Raw genomic sequence first — 20,585 nt, forward strand, 5'->3', positions numbered from 1 at the left:
TTACATGAATGTGTTAGAGAGTGCTTATATAATAATGTGTTCATATTCATAGCACTTCTCCCTTTCGTTTACATCAAGAATGTATTTTTTGTTTGTAACATTTTTTGGGGTCAATTTTTGTTTGTCAACATATTTAAATGAAAGTTAGAACATATTTTGTGATACTTTATAAGTTATTTAAGTTATTTAAAACATATTTTTATGATAAAACTTATTTTGTGATACATTACAAGTTTAAATATGTTTTTATCTCTTATTTATACATCATAATCTAAAATGGTTTATGTACAAAAATTCATAATTTTTAGTCTAGCTAAATTTGTTTGATTGAAAATAGCCCGTATAGCATCATAAAACATATTGTTGTTTAAGGTTATGCACATAATTTAAAAGTTCATTAATTGATGTTATAAATTGATTGAAACACCCCTATTTGATGTTGAGTTATATTAAAGAGAGAGAATGATAATTATTGGTTAACTTATTGGTGAGAATTGTGATAGGTGAAAATGTGAGGTGATAATTGGGTGATATAATATTAAATGAGGGTATAAATGAAAGAAAATGAGATAAAATGCTTTGGAATTGTAAAACATCAATGATTTTGGAAAAAAAAATCTAAAATCTAAAACAACAATAGTTTTGGAACAATGAGAGTAACATTTAAAAATGATCTTAGGGTTAAAAATTTCAAATTTTTAGTTTAATCAATAAAATAAAATAATAGCATTTAAAGACGATCTTATGGTTTAAAGTTATAATTATTAAGATATTAAATAATTTATGATAATATTAATAATTATTAATAGAGAAAATATGCAAAAATGAATCAGTAAAAAAAGATTATATACACTAGTAATGTAAAGGTGTTCATTTTAATGATAAAAATAAATCTAAATGAATTTAATTATTAAACTAAATGATAATTAACTCTCTAACTAATATATATATATATATATATATTATAAATCTATAATTAATTATTGACACCTGATGTCAACTGTAGTATATATAAAAAAAATTAACTGCCATATGTTCATATCTCAGACATAGACCTGATGCTTTGTGCTTTGAGCTCAAGTGGGAGGGACACACTCCTATCTCTTCGTTGCTATAATTTGGTGAGTGTGGTGTTGTAGGAATGATACAGTTCTGGGGAGAATTGATGAACCGTCCACTCAACCTATAAAAGGATTAGACAGAAGCATGGTGACCATCTGCAATTTCTTCAGACAACCTTATTGTCTTCCCTCGGTGGTCAGCACAACCTCTGAGTTGCGCCGCTTTGAATTCTGATGGTGCCTTTAGCCTGACGGATTAGTCATTGGGCATGGGAATGTTGATTCGTGACAACTCTAGAACGTGGACACACGATTTTTATGCTGGCTATGCTGGTGGAGATGTTGTTCATGTAGTGATTGGTGCTCTAAAGGATGGCCTCAATTTGCTTTGGAGCATGGATATAAGGAAAGTCGTTTGCGAAATAGTTTGTTTGGAGTTTATTGAGTCTTTAGACAAGGATAAGTGCAAGTTCCACATATATATGCAGGGGATCTCCTTGACATTCTTAGAGTTCTGGAATGTAATTGGGATGTTCATTTTCAACATATTCCCTGTGAAGTCAAGGCTCCAACATATTTCCTAGGTGAAATTGATGCTACTCTCTAGTGTGACATCACTCTTCTGGACTCTCCTCCGATTAGGGTTGAACTCTTTCTTGCGACGGACATTCTAGGCTTGTAGTTGTTTGATGTTTTCATTTATTTTCCCATTCACAAAATAATCATGCAGTTGTTTACTACGACTTCTCTGAAACAATGTTTTTCGGATTAAAGTTGTAAATTCCATTGATGAATTACACTAAAAATCTAAAATTGTAATTTCTTTTTTTTAAAAGGCACTATTTTGATAATCATCGTACAAAGTTACATGGAAAAGAGAAATTTTAATTTCAGCAAATCAACCTTAGACGTAACCTTGTGTAAAGGGGAAATTGTGTGAAAATATGGAAATTGCATGAAAGTGTTTTCACGAAATTGAACGCCATGCATATTTTGGTTTGAATTAATCAAACATTTTTTTTTTGATAAAAGAAGCAAAGAAAGAAAAACAACAGAAAGAAAACTACTGCCTCAAGAAGGCGACACCACGCAAAGCAGGCATGACCCCTGCTAAAGAAGAATCCCAAAAGCTAATAGTGGCCGTAGAAGACGCTCCAAGCTTAGCCAAATAATCAGCAACAACATTTCCTTCACGGAGCAAGTGATGACAGTGGACAACCCAACTCCGACGAAGAAGACCCTTGATGCCATTAATTATGCACGCATACTGATGAAACGGGGGATGATCAGAAGCCAAAAGCCCCAACGCAAGCATAGAGTCTGTGAAAAGCTCCACACTCCTATATCCATGCTCCCAACACAACGTCAAACCCCGAAGAATTGCCAACAACTCCGCACGAAGGCTATCACCAACACCCGCAAACCCAGCAAAGCCAAATATCCAAGAACCCTGGGAGGTACGCACGACACCTCCAAACCCAGAGGGACCTGGATTCCCAATCAAGCTGCCATCAGTATTAAGAGAAACGAAGCCCGTCCTAAGAGGGATCCATCTAACCCATCGCTCCACAGCAGGGGGTGTCGAACGGTGAAAGACATGGGCCACCAGCACCCACAGAGAACGAGCCTCGCGCACCACCTGAAAGACCTCAAGATTCTGACCAGCAATCAAGGCCTTACATCTAGCTTTCCAAATTGTCCAAGTTGTCGACAATACTACAAGCAGGCTAAACCCCTCAAACTCATGCAACACATCCTGAAAATCCTGTAGCGTGAAAAAAGCCGCCGGAAGCACAAAACCAATCCCCCGCCAAACCTGAAGCGAAGCCGGACAATCCCGCAGGCAATGAACCACAGTCTCAATCGCGGAGCCACACCGACCACAAATCCCAAAACCAGATATATGAAGGCGACAAAAAAATTCAGAGGTAGGTCGGGCATTATGAACAATTTGCCAAGCAAAGAACTGAATATTATGCGGAACCTGAAGCTTCCAGAGCGCGTGCCAAAAGGGGACAGCGGGCGAAGCTTGATCTCGATCCACCAACCACCGGTACCCATCCCTGACGCTATAGTCACCATTCACATTATGGGACCAAATCAAACAATCTGGAGTATCCTCATCAAACAACACCTGCTGAAAGCTGCCAAGGTACTGTAATAAATCCGGGGGGAGACCAGAATACAACAGGTTAACATTAAAAGATCCTGAAGCATAGACATCCTGAAGCTTAAGCTCCATATCATGAATATCCACAAAAGGGACCCTATGACAAAGAGGGCCCAAAGGGGACCAGCTATCATACCAAAAGGAAGAGCTCCCATTACCAAACCGCACGCTAAAACCATCCTTAAGGACTTTCTTAGCTTTCAGAATGGACTGCCAGAAATACGACCCCTGATTCCCCTCATGAGACAACACAGAAGAGCCAGCAAGGTAGCGATCCTCAACCACCCGGACCCAAAACTTATCCTGCCGCTGCACTAAACTCCACAAATTTTTTCCCAACAAAGCCACATTATTCAACCGAGCACTACGGATACCAAGCCCCCCATGCCGCTTTGGCTTCGTAATCGTTTCCCAAGCAACTAAAGGAATACCAGTGCCATTAGCATTCCCCCAAATAAAACGGCGAACAACAGAATTAATCAAACATTTAGAATGTAAACCACATTAAAAATAAGTTATATTCCTTTCATTTGTCAAATAAAAATGAGATTTATACGTAATTGTTAAGTAATCCAACCAGCCCCATAGATGTAACTTACATTACAAGTTTCCACACAAAAGGGACCTTTCCATCCATTTTCGTTCTCCCACTGTGTCCTTCACTCACTCCTCCATCCATTGTTTAGCCACCATTTTTCTTCTTTAACGTGAAATGCTTAAAATTTAACAATTACAATTTTTTACCAAAAAAAAAAAACAATTACAATGTCCAATTTGTTTCTAATAATTTATCCCCCTAAAAAAATTAATAAGAGGCTTGCCTTGAATATATATTGAATACTTTATACTTTTTAATTTCAATAAAACATCAAAATAACGTCTTAATATTATTAATTTATTTTTCTTTTCTTTATGATTGACAAAAATAAGATACCTTAATAGAACAATGCATCACTTTAATCAGTGTGGTGAGTTTTACTCATAATTTTAATTAGACAAAATTAAAAAGATAATTGGCCTATAAAAATTTCTAATATATTATTAAATCATATATTTAAATATGAGGGTTAAAAAGAGGAAAGTTGAACCTAATAATAATTAATATCGAACAAACCAATGAATCCATTGGTGTGACCTGAATGAAAGGAGAAGCTTAACAATTGAATAGTATATATCCTGTGTCCATCACTTCCAAAAAGCTTTAGAATAAGATTTCTTCCGACTTGCAGCATTCCCCTGTCATCACTTTGGATCATCACTTTGCTCCTCCCAAATATAATCATCTGTTGCACCACAAATAGAAGAAGTAATGCCAATATACAAGTTCAAAAGGGCAGTAGTCATTAGTTATAAATTCCTAATCAAACACATCCAAGTTTAGAATCAAATAATTATATCAAAATGAAGAAAAAGAGATGTGAATACCATAAATTGTAGCCATTTGAAGTCTTTCTAATTCTATCCTTCTACCCACGAGGTTTCTCTGATCATTCATCGATAAAAAATAAGAGTCCTGCTATATATTACGAAGTACGAACTCGGAGATGCAAGAAACAAAAGAACAACATAATTTGAGAGATAGATCACTCTCATTGCCTCCTATTCAGTATTAAGAATAATGCATAACATCAAAACTTGGCATATATGAAGTTAGCACTCTAGGAAGGCTACATTCATTGCCTCCTATTCAGTATTAAGAATAATTTGAGAGCTAACGAAAGAGATAGATCACTTAGTCTCGTTCCAATTCCGGATGGGTTTTTCTGAAGTAATATGGAGGTGAATAATGTTCAAACCTGATGAGTAGAAAAGGGAGATCATGTTCAACATTTCAGGAATAAAGCACTAAGTTGGCCTTTGAACAGACAGATAGAGTACCCTTAACTATTTCAGATAAAAGTAAATCAATGTGAAGGTACCTGGGATACATTTACTTATTGCGGTGCTATATTGCACTGAGGTCAATCAATGAGTTAATCTAGGTCAAATAAAGATATAAAAAAACTGCAAAAAATCCCTCAATCAAATGAATAAATGGCTAGATGATTTTGTAGCCAAATCACTCCACAAATACAAATCCACTAATAAATTCTATAACTCACTGTTAATATCAGATAGAGTATTAAAGAAACAAAATCTTGAACAAATGACACAAATTCAGCGTTACCTTATTTTGCACCATCAAAAGCATTGCCTCCTCGCCTTCCAAACTAAACAAAGATATTCAAACCCTCAGTTCTGCATTTTTGGTTCATCTGCTTTCTTGAAGCCATCTAATAAGCCGCCTATCAGCTTGTCCTTGTCAGATATGACTGGGTCAGCAACAAATGAATAGTTCGTTTGAGATCTTTGATTCTCTCTGGAATTTCCCGAAGGAATTTTGGGAAGGTCCTTTGTCGATTCAGTGGATGACTTCAAGATATCGGCCAGAGAATTGCCCAATACGTCAACAGTGTCTGACTTCTTCACACTATTTTCTCCTTTCTTGCTGGCTTCCCACGAATCCAGAACATGCCAAATAGAACTGTCTAGCTCATTACATTTTGGCTTTGGTTGAGTTAAACAGATGTCCCCTCCAGAATCAGAAGAATCATAGTCTGAGTCTACAGGTTCATAATAAAAATTCTTTAATGTATCCCGTTTTTTGGCTTTCTGACTCAAATTTGATTCTTTATCATTCTGGTTGGAATTAGTTGTAGAAACTGGACCTAATTCCTCCCATTGACATTCCGTGTTATCACCTTTTGGGGCTGAATCATCTAATTCATTATCTGAGTTGGAGCTTGCAAGACTAGCATCGGTTAGTTGACTTTTGAGGATAGAAGTTTCTGTGTCAGAAGCATCAACAGCAGGAACAGCAGGATAAATGTAAGTGGACTCTAATTTCACCTCAGGCATTATCTGTAATAAGGATGCCATCTTCTTATAGCCAAGCTTCTGTATATCTAGATGATAGCCATACCTTGTAACAAATAGTTTTCGAAAAGAACCAATGTTATATCCCTCTGGGTATTGCCTCAATATCTCCCTCACAAGTTTCTGACAGTCTACCAATATATCATCTCTAGACCTCTCAGTATATTTATTTTCATTGGCCGACATGGATACTCTAGTCTGATGAATGATCTGATTGTGTTTATCAATATCATGTTCAGATGATTTTGGCAAGTTAGACTGTGATGTTTTACTTAGGAAGAGGGATCTCAAACCATTTGCACCATGAGATTGACAACCCCCGGATGAGCTTTTCTGAACTGGTTGAGTTAGCCTAAAAGGAAATAATGCTTGGGAGGGGCTTTCCTCCAGCCATTTTTTCTCTGCTATTAACAATTCCACCAATTGAAAGATCTCTTTTTCATTGAGAGATCTAAGAACCACAGGTCCATGCTTTTGTAATTTATGAGCCAGATCCTCCCTGAAACAAATAAAACACCAAATATTACTAAGTCACTCATTCAACAAGTAGCTACATAATGATCATAAAAAATATCAAAAGAGCCACACAGCAGAAAGTTTATGGCGCAGTTAATGCGTTAGATTTTCTATTTCTTTGGTACTTGAGGTTTAGATTAGAACAAGAAATGAATGAACGTATGGAGGCCAAAAGTTTATTACTATCCAAACGGAAAATATGATAAGTGTAAAACAATTATGCACACTAACCTGCTTTTTGACTGGGAAAGAAGAAGTGATCCTTTGGGCATGAAAACAAAAGATTCCATGTCACTCCAAAAGGAACCACTAGAAAATAACTCAGGCTTTCCTGATTGAATAACATCGTGGTCCGGATCTGATGGCTTGGTCTCTTCAAGATCCTCAGAATTACTAACCACCTTGTCCTGATTAGCAGTCAAATCATCAGAGTCTGCACTGTTTTTCCCAAATGGCCACCAACTTCTAATCCAGCTAAAGAAAGTTGAACTTTTTCTATAAGTTTCAGCACTTCCATCAGGTATTTTCTCAACCTGAGAGTCATCTACTGCTGGTGAAGAATATGAGCGACAAACTTCATCAACCTCCTTTCTAGTTGGATTCTCATATTCGCTCATTGCTTTAAATTTTCCAGCTTCATGATTTCCAACATCATTGTTTTCCAACGTTGTATGATTATCCCCAGCAGAGTGATTCCCTGAAATTGTATATTTTTCCAGTATTTTGGGACTTGCATCCTCAGACCTAACAGTGGCATTATCAGGCAACGTTTTAGATCTATTAAAGAAACCCGTCTTAGTTTTGGAAACTTCACTATCATTTGGAGGTAGCTGAATATCTGATAATGGTGCATTAGCCACATCCACAACCTTCTTACTACCAAGAGATGGTGATTTCGGCAACTCATAAAGGGGCTGGAGGACATGTCTTTCAACGAATGAAGGAGATGATGATTTCTCTTCTATATATTCCCGAATAGGTTTGCCTTGTGAAGAGACAGGGTGTAATGATTTTGAATCATCCTCCATACCCCTTTCGTACAATGGCACATGTGCATATCTATCCCTATTCTTACCCTCACCATTTAGCACTGTGGTTGCTGCATAGCCCCTCTCATCATTCTTAACAGCAGATGTTGTTGATGGTAGATTAATGCTCTCACAGGGTGCAGGGGATTCTGAAGAGACCAAACGTACCAAAAAATTACCATCACCTATATGTGGAATTGCTAATAGAAACTGAGAAAACTTTTTGTATCCATATAAGTTTTTATCCAAGTGCACATGATTTTTTGTCAACTCTGCACGAAGATCTGTAATGGATATTCCGTTTGGATGTGAATTCAATATATGCCTAACCTTCTTTACAACTGAATTTGGAATTGGACCCAACTTTACGTCTGAGGAAGGTTTGTGGATCTCCGCATTTTGTAAAGATGTAGATTGCTCAGCAGCTGAGAAGGGGTTTTGAAGAGGCGCCTTAGAGTTTCCATACCAAGAACCAAACAGACCATCAGGAGGATGGTTGAAATGTTTTCCAATAAGATCTTCTCCCTTGAGCAATGAAGACCAATGCCACATTATTGTTGCTGCACTACAGAGAACGTCAGAAGCCTTTCCAGGACTTGCAAGCAAGATATTGTAGTTATTCATTCTTAACCGGTGCAATATGCCAGCAAAGTCTTTATCACCAGATATCAGAAAGAGATGTGCAGGTGGAGGATTTTGGGAAACCCAATACATAAGATCAATAAGAAGAGATCTATCGGCACTATTCTTTCCACCTGCATCAAAGTACTTAAAGATATTATAATTTAAAAAAATAGTAGATGAATGAAACATTTCAGGAAGTCCTGAAGCTATATGGACTAAATACTAGTACATGATCAGTAAACCATCTGCAATAATTTATTAGCTTTATCTCCATCTAAAAAATGATGCTATAATGAATTTTCCCCAAACAATAACAATCAAACCCCTCAACAAATAAATAAACAGCATCTAAAACTGTATCAAGCAGAAGCTCTCTAACAGACATGCAGAAGAAAAAAAGAACTTTCATCTTACCCAGTGGTGGAGCTTGAAGATGAGTTAGTGGGAGCCAAAAAAATTCTCATTTGATTTATTCTTAAAAAATTACTATGTTCTGTCTCAACTTTTAATTAAAATTGAAAAATCTTATACGTTGTGGTTAATATTTACCATTTACCATTTTCATAATCTTAATATGTATAAACGAAAGAAAAAATAAAAAATTACTAGTAAATATAGTTATAGAGCGACTAAATAATACATGCTTATGCTATTGATAAATCAAACAACGTTTCAAGCTAACACAATAAATCTATCAAAGTGAGATAATATAGTTGCAAAGTAGATCAAACAAAGTTTCATGATTACTGAGACTACAATTTTTGTAGTTTCACAAATAATAATTATATAAATAAATGTGTTTGTGTGTGTGCAATTTTTCTTTTTTATAAATTTGGGGGTAGTCACACTTAAGCTCTGATGGCTCCCCTAATCACACTTAAGCTCCGCCACTGATCTTTACTGCAAAAGGCATTTATAAGACTATTTTTATCATTGTATTTTTTTTCCGATTCACTGCCTTTAAAATTAAACTTACCTTCAGCCGTTATTGGAGCTAGATCCTGAAAAAAAAACTACCTAGTTCAAAAACTGTGACTGACTATTCATTTAAAAAAATTACAAATTCTGCAATTGATCCTATTTTATATGCAACAATGAATCTGCATGGAACTGTTGGTCAAATGCTGGACAAAAAATCAGTGGGGTAATTTGCACTTTATTTCATCTAAGGTTAAGCACAACCAACCATGACCCAAATATTTTCAATTCCTCAATTCGCACCAACATATTTTCAAAAACATACATTACAGCACCTTGAACATTCAAAAGCACAGCAAATTATGCAGTTTTTTCTCCCTAAAACATGCAGGTTCTAACAAGATGCATCGAGATTTGCTTTCTAAAACATGCTACTATGAGCGACAACAACATGTGCACGTCCACTGCATACATAAAAACAAAACAAAAAAGTGTGAAATGCTATGACTTATGGTCTGAAACAACAGGAAAAAACTGTTGCTGGCTTTTCCTGTAAACAATATCATCATATTCATAGGTGTCCTCAACCAAACTATCAACAGCTCCAACGCCTTCGATTAATATGATTTTGAAACATAAAGAGTGACAAAATGTAAGACATTAAACACGGCGCAACACAATTGACTCAGACCTCTAATCTTATAATTTAGGAAAATTGAGTATGTTATACAATTGATGCAACAAGCTTTTAAATTCTAAGAACAATAAAGACACTTTATTTAAGGAAAATGGTTGACAATCATAACATTTGAATTTGATTCTAATAAACAATAACAAAAGAGCTCAAATTTAAAAACACACACATATATATAGAGGGATGGAGAACAACCATTGGGAATGTGAGTGAGATGAATCCCGGTATAAACAAGCGCTTCCTGGTTAGCCCTAGAAAGCTGAAGAACATCGCCGAAAGCGGTGATATGAACAGGACCTTTGATCCCATTGGCCCTAATAGCTTCAGTGACAGCAGGGGCGACTTTGGAAATGTTGACACCATTGGGGACATTGCAGTTCTCGAAATCCCACCAGACGGAAACCCTAACATTGCGAGACTCCTCCTCTTGACGCCGCCAGTGAGGTTGGTGATGAGAAGGAGCAGAAGAAGGAGTTGATGAGAATTCGCATAGTTGGAGCCGAATGAGAAGCGCGCCAGGTGAACATGACGGAGGGAAGAAGAAGGGTTTTCTCCGGAGGAGGAGAAGGTGCCTCATCGTCGCCGGAATCGGAAAGGGAAGGCGGAGGCGGAGGCGGTTATGCCATGAGTGTGAGTGTGAACAAAATTGGAAATGGAGATGGGAAGGAGAAGAGGGTTTAGGGAGAAAACTAAAACCCTTGCACTTTTTATTTTTCTATTCTTTTTTTTTTCAACAGTTTTATACTCTCATCATCAAGGGTACTTTGGGTAGTTGGTTTTGACTTTTGATGTTTTGGGCTCACTTCTTTCATGAAAAGCCCAAAAAACAATGTTGTATTTTTTTTTTTACATTAGAAGTATAAATTATAAAATTACATTATTCAGGGATTGATAAAAAACAATGTTGTCTGGCAATTGATAATTTTGTTTTTTTAAGAAAATGATTGCATTTTTTCCAATAAATATCTTTTTTAGGATTTGAGCCGGTGTTGTTCTTATCATTGCAGAAGTGCGCACTTACAATTTTATTTTGAAATTTTTTAAAATAAATTGTATACTTATTCGAGTTTTTGAAACAAAAATTAAAATCCTTCAAAGAAATGAGCACATTCAAACTTCATTTATTTCGATTTCTAAAAAAAACTTCATCTATTTTATTAATGTTTTTAGACATTATATTTTTTGAAATTATGTTTGAGACATTATAAAAAACATTGAAGAGACCAAATCGATTTTTCCTCTATTATACACGGCTAAAAACATATTTGACCATAAATGAATTACAAGTAAAAAATAACAAATAAATAAAATAAAAATGATTATATGATATATATGATGTGAATTTGATTTATATTATACAATAATTTAAAAATAGATATTAAAAAATTAGAGTCTAAAAATATAAGTTATTGAAATTAAAATGATGAAGGAAATTTTTGGAATCAAAATTTAAGTAATAAAATAATTTTGTGAGTATACAAAATTGAATAAGCCAATAGAAGCCAATTATACCTTCATAATAATGATTTAAAAATTAAAAATAGATTACCATATGTTTTAAATAATTTAATATCTAAATTTTTTATGATTAGTATCAACTTCATTCATATCATTTTTTTGTCAAATAAGGTTCTATGAATCTCAAACAAAATAAATTCCAAAAATTAAATTAATTCTAAACACATGCACAACAGTACTATATTCCAATTAAATTACCAATCGTACTAGTTCAAAGTTCAAACGGAATATTTGAAAATTTTACATAATATACTTTCAAAGGGTCTTCTGACAGCATCAAATTACTCATTTATTTTTATGTCTCCTTGGTTGTTTGCCAAATTGAAAAATAACATCTTAAAAAAATGTTAACAATTGAAAAGAAGAATATTTAAAAGAGAAATCTTTTGAGAAATATATTATTTTGCATAATTGAAAAGAAATTAAACAGAGGCAGGAACAAATGATGTCAATTTCCTTCCAACAAAGTTGCTAAGAAAAGATACTAGTTGTTTCTATTAAATAATTACTTTTAGGCTGATATACTGAAGGATGAGATGCTATCATGCATGCTACCTATATTCCTATATTAAAGATTTATTTTAAAATAATTAAGAGTGCTTACAGAATAGATACACCACTGAAATATCTATTCCAACTGTAATTTCATTAACTTAAAGCATGAATATTTTCGTTTAAGGGAATAGAACTTAGCAACAAATTTGAGACTATATATAATGTTCACTTGAATGATGAAAACCACATGGTGTAAATATATATCCATACATTTTCAGTGTGAATGGGTGAACTAGAGCCATATTTGGCAGTGTTTCTAATACAATTAATATATTCTGGGATAACTTTGTTGTCCAAAGCTGCGTTTAATGGGGGCATGAATCCCTGTGTGTTTGTCTTTTATAGACAACTCGTTGGAACCCTTGTTCTGGTCCCTCTGGCCATAATATGTGAACGGTAATGTAGCAAATGATAGATATATATTATATATGTTTTTCTTCCAAAGAGTTATTTATTACTTGGCTTGATTAGTTATATATAGTGGGCTTATTTAGCTAACATTTTAATTTTATTATATGGTACTCCAGTAGAAAAGCAGTGACAGTGCCACTCTCTTTCATGACCTTCTGCAAGATTTTTATCCTTTCATTATTTGGGTACAGTATTATACTAGTTCTTTAATTATGTGATTCCTAAACAAATGCTACTTTGTTAATTAAGACCTAAATTAGATCTATAATCCTACTTAATTGTTGCTTTTCAGGCTTACTTTGACTATGAATGTGCAAGGTATTGCCCTTTGTTTACACATCTGCCATGTTGGCTGGTGCAATTGTTAATTGCCTCCCCGCTTCTACATTCTTCTTTGCTGTGCTACTTAGGTAATTTTTTGGAGAATCACATTTTTCTTTATTTTATCTAATGTTAATCACTTCAATTAATATATTTGATTTGGATTAGATCTGACGTACTTTTGTGACGCGGTAAATGATACATTGTGCTCTCACCTTTGTTGTACGACTATCTCCTCGGAGCCCTGTCAGGTTGAAGGAGCTACCAAGAGGGTCTTGTGAGGCCTGTAAAGATACTCTCACGCTCAAGTTGGACTAAATAGTTATGAGTTTTGTGCTAATTAATTAACTAATTAGACTATTGACTGCCTAGTATGATTCTCAGCATGGGTAAGGGGGTTGGCAAGGATCAGCCCCAAGAATTTAATTTCTTTGACGACTATAGCCGATCCCCTCCAAAGATTATGTAGATATTTTGTAATTTTATTCCAATTCCAATGAAAAAAATCCTGAATAGATGATATGTTGCAGAATGGAGAAGGTAAATATAAGGACAAAATCTGGAATTGCAAAAATGGGAAGTGTGCTACTGTGTATGGTTGGTGTAGGGACCCTAGCATTTTACAAAGGACCCCAGTTAAGGAATGTACACTATCTCCTATCTGGGCATCACAACAGTGTCAATCAACAACATGAAGATCATCTTTCATCTGACAAAAGATGGATATTGGGTTCTTTACTCTTGTTCTTTGCCGTCATCACCTGGAGTTTGTGGCTTGTAATTCAGGTAGCAAATTATGTTGCATATTGGTGCTAGCTATTCCAAGTTTATGGATTTTATACACTTTTTGGTAATTATCTTGTGTTTTGATGACACACACGACAAGCAGGCTCAAATTCTTAAAAGCTACCCTTCAAAACTAATGTTCACGAGCCTTCAAAGCCTATCAAGTGCAATTCAATCATTTGGTGTTGCAATAGCTTTTGAGAGAGATATTCAGCAGTGGAAATTGGGCTGGAACATGAGACTGTTTGCAGTTGTATATAGTGTAAGTATCTAAGTAGTGCATTCTATTTATGCAACATTTCAGAGTAAAATCTTTAGGTTATGTTTATGTTAATTCTTGATTTAAACTCTGATATATACCAGAACAAAAGGTTTGTTGATACAACAAATGCAATAGATTTTGATTAAACTGCACATAAAGATGTTGCAGGTTTAAATTGAAATTGGATCGCCAAATTTCTAAAACAAAGTTGGAAGGGGGAAAATAAAAAAGATGGAAAGTACTCTCTATCACCTAGCAGTATAAGACCTAAGAATCAGGGGACTACTGTGGCTAAATAACGAGCAAATGCTCAATTTCGTGCTCGAAAGTGTAAGCGTCAAATAAGTAAGTTCCCTAGAAGAAGGAAACATTCATGCGGTCCTTGATTGGGTCAAATGACAATCAAGTTAGTCCCTTAGTCCCTGCACACACTAATTTTGACCAACGTTTTATTTGGTCGTAGAGATTAACTTAAATGACATTTGACACAATCAATTAGGGAATGTGAGATGTATTTCCTTCTTTTAGCGACTAACTTGACCGATTCTTCCACTTTTTAAAATGAAATTCACCATTCACTCAATTTAGTTCTAAGCAATCAACATCTTATGTAGGCATTTTATCTTCAGTTAGCACACCATTGTATAAACTAAATACATTGATGATGATGGTGTTTATATTATTCTGATAGAATCCTATATATTATCTAACAGGGGACACTGGTGACTGGGGTCGCTTACTACATGCAAGCTTGGGTACTTGAGAAGAGAGGACCAGTTTTCTCAGCAATGTGGAACCCACTAAGTTTTATAATTGTCATAATAGGTTCTATGTTGCTCTTGGGGGAGCCCCTATCATTAGGGAGGTGAGTGCAATAATAGTATAATACTATGATGTTTGGAATAGTATCTATGATGCTTGGCCTACCTTGGTTACCATAATTCTTATAAATTTTGGTTGTGTGTATTTCAGTGTTCTGGGTGGGGTTTTACTGGTATTAAGCCTGTACAGTGTTCTATGGGCAAAAAACAGAGAAGGAATGACTTATCAGAATTCTTTACCAGTTCAAGCACTTAAAGAATGTGCAGAGGTGAAAACAGAGGCCAGAACTAGCCAACTTCCCCAACCCCTGTAGTTTGGCTCTTTTTCATTCTCTTTTATTTCTGTTAGGGACCAAAAGAAAAATGTATAACCAAAAGAAAGCCTGGCAGGGAGGTGCAAGAACACTGAGAGATCTAAGAACCTTTCCATGCTTTTGTAGTTTCAGCCAGATCCTCCCTTGACACAAATAACATAGCAAATTTAGTATTAATTACTAATTTACTCTTTCAACAAGTAGCAAAGGCTTAAGGGGGAGTAAATGACTCTAAATGGTTTTCTATATTTCTAGCACGCCTCCGAGGCTTGAAGTGTAGACAATGAATAGACTCACATATCTTGTGGTTGTGCTGCTGTAATTTAACTTTTTATCATGAGTCATACATCTGGAATCGGTAATACATAATAGAATTTTTTAATTTTGATTTCCATACAATTTTTTTATATCCAAATGCACACATCACATTTTGTCAACTCTGCACAAAGATATGTAATTACTAATTAATATCCCACTGCCTAATCTTCCTTCCTTAAAACTCCATGTGATTTCAATATATGCCTAGCCTTCCTTACAAAACTTTGGAATTGGACATGTTGAAATGTTTATTCCAAACCGGTGCTATCAGAATTCAGACATCATAAAGAAATATGCAGATTTAAATATATTACAATTTAACAAAATAGTAGATTAATGAAACATTTAAATATGGACTATTACTCGATTTTTTTTTAAATATTGTAAAAAAAATTAAATATTTACCAAAATATTGTATTTTGATAAATATTTACCAATCTATGGTAGTTTTGGCCATGTAGGATGATTAGGTGGTCACTTTTTGCAAAAACTCCTTTATGAGGAGTTTTCTTTATGACAAAGACGTCTAGAAGTAAGAGTTTTCGCAGTCAATAATTACATCATCATTATGTCGCCTAAAGACTCCTGAAATGAGAAGTTCTGCTATCACTTCAGACTCCTGGAACGAGACACCATTATTTTGAGAAAAAGTCCTCATTTGAGGAGTTCTCCTATCAAATCAGTCTTTTCATACAAGGAGTCTCTTTTTCAAACGTGTGACACAAGGTTAACAACTTTTCACTGCCCATAAGACTAAAAGTAAATCCACACACAAATCCAGTTGAAAACATAGTTGTTTTCCCATTAAAACATGTTTCAAATTACAACATAAAAGCATTACTATTGATACTTTAGGGATAAATAGTTTCTATTGGAAAAACTTCCATGGTAATAATATACTCGTAGCAATTTATCTGAAATCGTTTTAAAAACTTATTCTAATTTATTTGTTGTTTTAAAAATTCAAGATAATAATATTAGTTGTCACTTTTTTATCGTATTTTGTTTCATCTATTTAATTTTATATGTTTAATTAAAAATAACACATTGAATATGATTGGATCATTTCACACATAAATAGGAGGAATGTAGTGATTTTTGTGGCTGCTTTATAGAGTGTTTAAGGTGGCCTAAAAGTATGGTTTTAGGTCGTCAACCGTGGTAGTTTGAATATTCTTGGCGCATTCTCTCTTCGGCCGGGCCACCTTTGTTGGATCAATTCGTCAAATTTAATTCAGATGGTAGTTGACCTCGTTTCACGTATTTAGAAAAGAGACTCCTCGTATGGGAAGATTGATTTGATAGGAGAACTCCTCAAATGAGGAGTTTTTCTCAAAATAGTGATGCTTCGTTTCAGGAGTCTGACGTGACAACATGACTCCTCACTTCAGGAGTCTTTATGCGACATAATGATGATGTAATTATTGACTGCAAAAACTCTTACTTCTAGACGTCTTTGTCATAAAGAAAACTCCCCATATGAGAAGTTTTTGCAAAAAGTGACCACCTAAGCATCCTACATGGCCAAAACTACCATAGATTGGTAAATATTTATCAAAATACAATATTTTGGTAAATATTTATTTTTTTTACAATATTTAAAAAAAAATCACTATTACTTGTATATGAGCTTATGCGTTGATCCACATAACAATTTCCAAAAGAACATATAGGGCCCGTTTGGTGCGACGTATAGTATAAGGCCTGATAGTATAAGACCTGATAGTATTAGGCCTGATAGTATAAGCCCTGATAACTTTTTTATACTATCCAGCGTTTGGACATACTATGTATAGTTTACCATATCGTTTAAATTAATGCAATTTTATGTTTAATGAAGTATTGAATAATGGTATATAATAAAAATCAAATATGGAGGTGATTATAACGGTGGTGGCGGTGGTGATGGAAGTAGTGGTAGGTTGGTGGTGGTGGTGGCAAGGGTGGTAGGTTGGTGTTGGTGGCGGTGGTGGTGATAGTGGAGATAGGTTGGAGGTGGTGGTGGCAGCGATGGTGGTTGTGGTGGTGGCGATGATAGGGTGGTGGTGGTGGTGGTAAGGCGGTGGTGGAGGAAATGGTGGTGGTGGTGGCGATAGGGTGGTGGTTGTGGTGTCGGTGGTGGTGGCGGTGGCGGCAACATCGGTGGTGGCGGTGGTGGTGATCGGATGGTGGCAGCGATGGTGGTTGTGGTGTTGGCGACGATAGAGTGTGGTGGTGGTGGTAAGGCGGTGGCGGCTTAGTAAGGTGGCGGCGACGGTGGAGGGTGGAGGCAATGGTGGTGGTGGCGGCGACGGTGATCGGGTGGTGGCGGTGGTGGTGGTGGTGGCGGTGACGGTGATCGGGTGGTGGCGGTGGCGGTGGTGGTGGTGGTGGCGGCGACGGTGATCGGGTGGAGGCAATGGTGGTGGTGGTGGCGGCCACGGTGATCGGGTGGCGGCGACGGTGGAGGGTGGAGGCAATGGTGGTGGTGGTGGTGGCGGCGACGGTGATCGGGTGGTGGCGGTGGTGGTGGTGGTGGCGGTGACGGTGATTGGGTGGCGGCGGCGGTGGTGGTGGTGGCGGCGACGGTGATCGGGTGGTGGCGGTGGTGGTGCCAATGATGGTGTAAGTTGACAGCAATAGAGGGTGGTGGTGATGGTGACTTATACATCACAACCTTATCATGCCTTATCCATCACTCACATGATGGATTAAATAATACGTCATTTTAACGTATAAGGGGACTTTGATGGATAAGCTTATACAATACAATGTCATCACCAAACAATGGATAAACTCATAATGTATTGTATAAGCTTATACTATCATGCCTAATACGGCGTGCCAAACGAGCCCATATACTTTCACCTTGAATATCCAAAAGCAATGCAAATTATACAATTTTTTCTACCTAAAACCTGCAAAGTCTAACAAGATAGAAGAACCATTGCGAATGTGCTTTCTGGTTGACCCTACAGAGCTGACGAACACGTTGCAGTTTCAATAGCCATCCACGCCGAAACCCTAAGGCAGAAACACTAACAGTTAGGGTTTCGTCGCACATGTACTACCGGAGCTACAACATCCCAACCGGCAAAAACATTTCCCAGGTCGTGGTTGCTGTTCAGAGAGATGGTTCGGAAGCAGAAGAGTGGAGAGATAGGGTTTGGTTTAGAGAGATGGCAAGAGTGAAAAATTAAATATAGTGAGCACCGAAACCCTGGATCTACTCTAGTGTTGTTGTCTTTTTGGGCCTTTGTCCCTCCCAACCCAACAAGACAACACTGAAACCGTTGCAATTTTTCATTGCATCAAATATTTTGCACTCGTTTGGTACACCGTATTAAGCAAGATAGTTTAAGCTTATACAATACATTATAAACTTATTCATTGGTTGGTGCTCGCATTGTATTGTATAAGCTTATACATCAATCCTCTCTTATACAGTAAAATGATGGATTATTTAATCCACCCTATAGATAATGGATAAGACATGATAAGAGTGTGGTGTATAAACTACTTGAATATGTTTAATCAACCACCACCACCGCCGCCACCACGCTCCACCACTGCCACCATCGTTGATATTATCATCGTTATCCCCACTACTACCACTACCGTCGTCGCCACCACCACCACCACCGCCGACACCACCACCACTGCCATCATCGTTGATATCGTCAAACCACCACTGCCGCCACCCCCACCCTTACCATTGCCGCTGCCGCCACCACCACCACCACGCTCCACCATTGTCGTCTCCCCCACTCTCCACCATCGCTGCTACTACCACTGCCGCCACCACCTCCACCGTCGCCGCCACCACCAGCACGCTTAAGCACTACCATCATCGTTGATATTGTCATACCAACACTGACGCCGGCCCCCGGCCCCACCCTCCACCACCACCACCACCACCGCCGCCCCGCAACCACCACCGTCGCCACCACCACCACCACTACCACCATCGTTGATACCGTCATACCACCACTTATGTCGCCCCCACTCTCCACCACCACCGCCGCCACCAACGCCACCCTCCACCACCACTATCACCAACACTAGCATCATCGCCGCTACCGCCACTACTAGCACCATCGCCGCCGCCACCATCTTCCAATACCACCACTACCATTATCACCACTGTCGCCACCAAATTATATAGTGTATGACCAAATGTTGTATAGTATTAAAATTTTATCGTGTCTTATCCTGTTAGGCTTAATGCAATCAGGACTTACACTATCAAGTCTTATAGTATACAACGTACCAAACATGCCCTTTATAATGAAACTTGTTTGGTTTCATTGTTTGGGCTGGCTACTTCTTTCAATAAAAGTTGAGAATCAAGTTTTTTAAGGATGTTTGTTGAGTAAAATTAAATTTGGGGTTTTTTTTTTTAAAATAAGAGTATCTCTAATGCATATCCTTGAAGAGATTCTTATTTTTAAGGATTGTTGTTTACTTTGGGATAACCATTTGAGCATAATGACATGTAGTTCTTTTTTGCTTAAATTTTAGCAACGTTGGTTATTCTTTTTGTGATTGTTTTTTGACTAAAAGAATCATATTTTCTCTTTCATTCAGGACCCAACCAAAAGTAAATATATGAGGTATAGTGTGAACCACTAAAAGTAAAATTAGAAGTCGTGGTTGGAGCGAAATCTGCATCGGTTGCTTATGAGTTGCTTAATTCATATGTGACATTTTTTGCCCACCGGAATAATATTTAAGCAACATATCTAGAAACTCATGGTTGGAGATGCTCTAATGAGGAAAAAATAATTACCAATCAACGGCAAAAAAACATATTTACCTCAATAGTGTGTTATTGGACCGCTTGGCGTTTATGTGGCTGGTGGGGGTGGATTCGCGTGAAGTGATGCGAATTTAGTGCAGAATTCGCGTGGTGTGATGTGAATTCAATGAGGTGGAACGAGATGAATCTTGAAGGGATTCTATGAGATTCAACTAGAACCAAACGAATTTATATCGAACAAAGTTGACATGATGGGACGATGAAGATATGATTTTCATGTGATGGGGGACAGACACCGACTTCACGTTGACCGAGGCGAATTAATGTGCGACAGGAATTCTAGTCACGCGAGTCGAACTCTGTGTCTTATCTGACGCAATCATTAAAGCTTTGACTACCACCATGATTACGCTTTGATAGAGGCAAATTCCACCATGACTCCCCCAGATTCCTTGAATTCGTGTCACTCCATGTGAATCTACCACACGTGCCACGTTAGCACCAAAGCGTCCAAAAGCACCTCATTGTGTGGCAAATATGATTTCCTTTTTGTTTTTTATTTTTTTCATGGCTAATTTTTAAATGCCATCCGAAATTAGGCGGCAGGAATGCCA

The 20,585-nt window shown here is 36.9% G+C and overlaps 1 protein-coding gene and 1 pseudogene across 2 annotated transcripts; one reads left to right on the forward strand and one right to left on the reverse strand.

The window, feature by feature from the left end:
- Positions 1-4,298: 4,298 nt before the first annotated feature.
- On the reverse strand, positions 4,299-10,646 carry LOC130711948 (uncharacterized). 2 transcript variants are annotated; one of them, XM_057561755.1, is made up of 5 exons: positions 10,123-10,646; positions 6,895-8,446; positions 5,399-6,646; positions 4,657-4,714; positions 4,299-4,514 (listed from the first exon to the last, which is right to left on the reverse strand). In XM_057561755.1, exons 1-3 carry the CDS (start codon positions 10,502-10,504, stop codon positions 5,464-5,466), a joined length of 3,117 nt encoding a protein of 1,038 aa, XP_057417738.1. In that variant the 5' UTR covers positions 10,505-10,646; the 3' UTR covers positions 4,299-4,514; positions 4,657-4,714; positions 5,399-5,463. The 2 variants fall into 2 exon arrangements, with proteins under 2 accessions (XP_057417738.1, XP_057417728.1); XM_057561745.1 differs by lacking the exon at positions 4,657-4,714.
- A 1,537-nt stretch (positions 10,647-12,183) lies between these two features.
- LOC130711959 (WAT1-related protein At5g64700-like) lies at positions 12,184-15,360 on the forward strand (annotated as a pseudogene).
- Positions 15,361-20,585: the final 5,225 nt, after the last annotated feature.

Source organism: Lotus japonicus, chromosome 1 (genome assembly GCF_012489685.1).
Source record: "Lotus japonicus ecotype B-129 chromosome 1, LjGifu_v1.2".
NCBI lineage: Eukaryota > Viridiplantae > Streptophyta > Magnoliopsida > Fabales > Fabaceae > Lotus > Lotus japonicus.

Coding starts and splice junctions, on each gene's coding strand:
- LOC130711948 (XM_057561745.1), bottom strand. CDS start 10,504: ATGAGGCACCTTCTCCTCCTCCGGAGAAAACCCTTCTTCTTCCCTCCG. Junction 8,447..10,122: donor TCTCACTCACATTCCCAATG/GTTGTTCTCCAT, acceptor ACTTTGATGCAG/GTGGAAAGAATAGTGCCGAT. Junction 6,647..6,894: donor CTTTCCCAGTCAAAAAGCAG/GTTAGTGTGCAT, acceptor TATTTGTTTCAG/GGAGGATCTGGCTCATAAAT.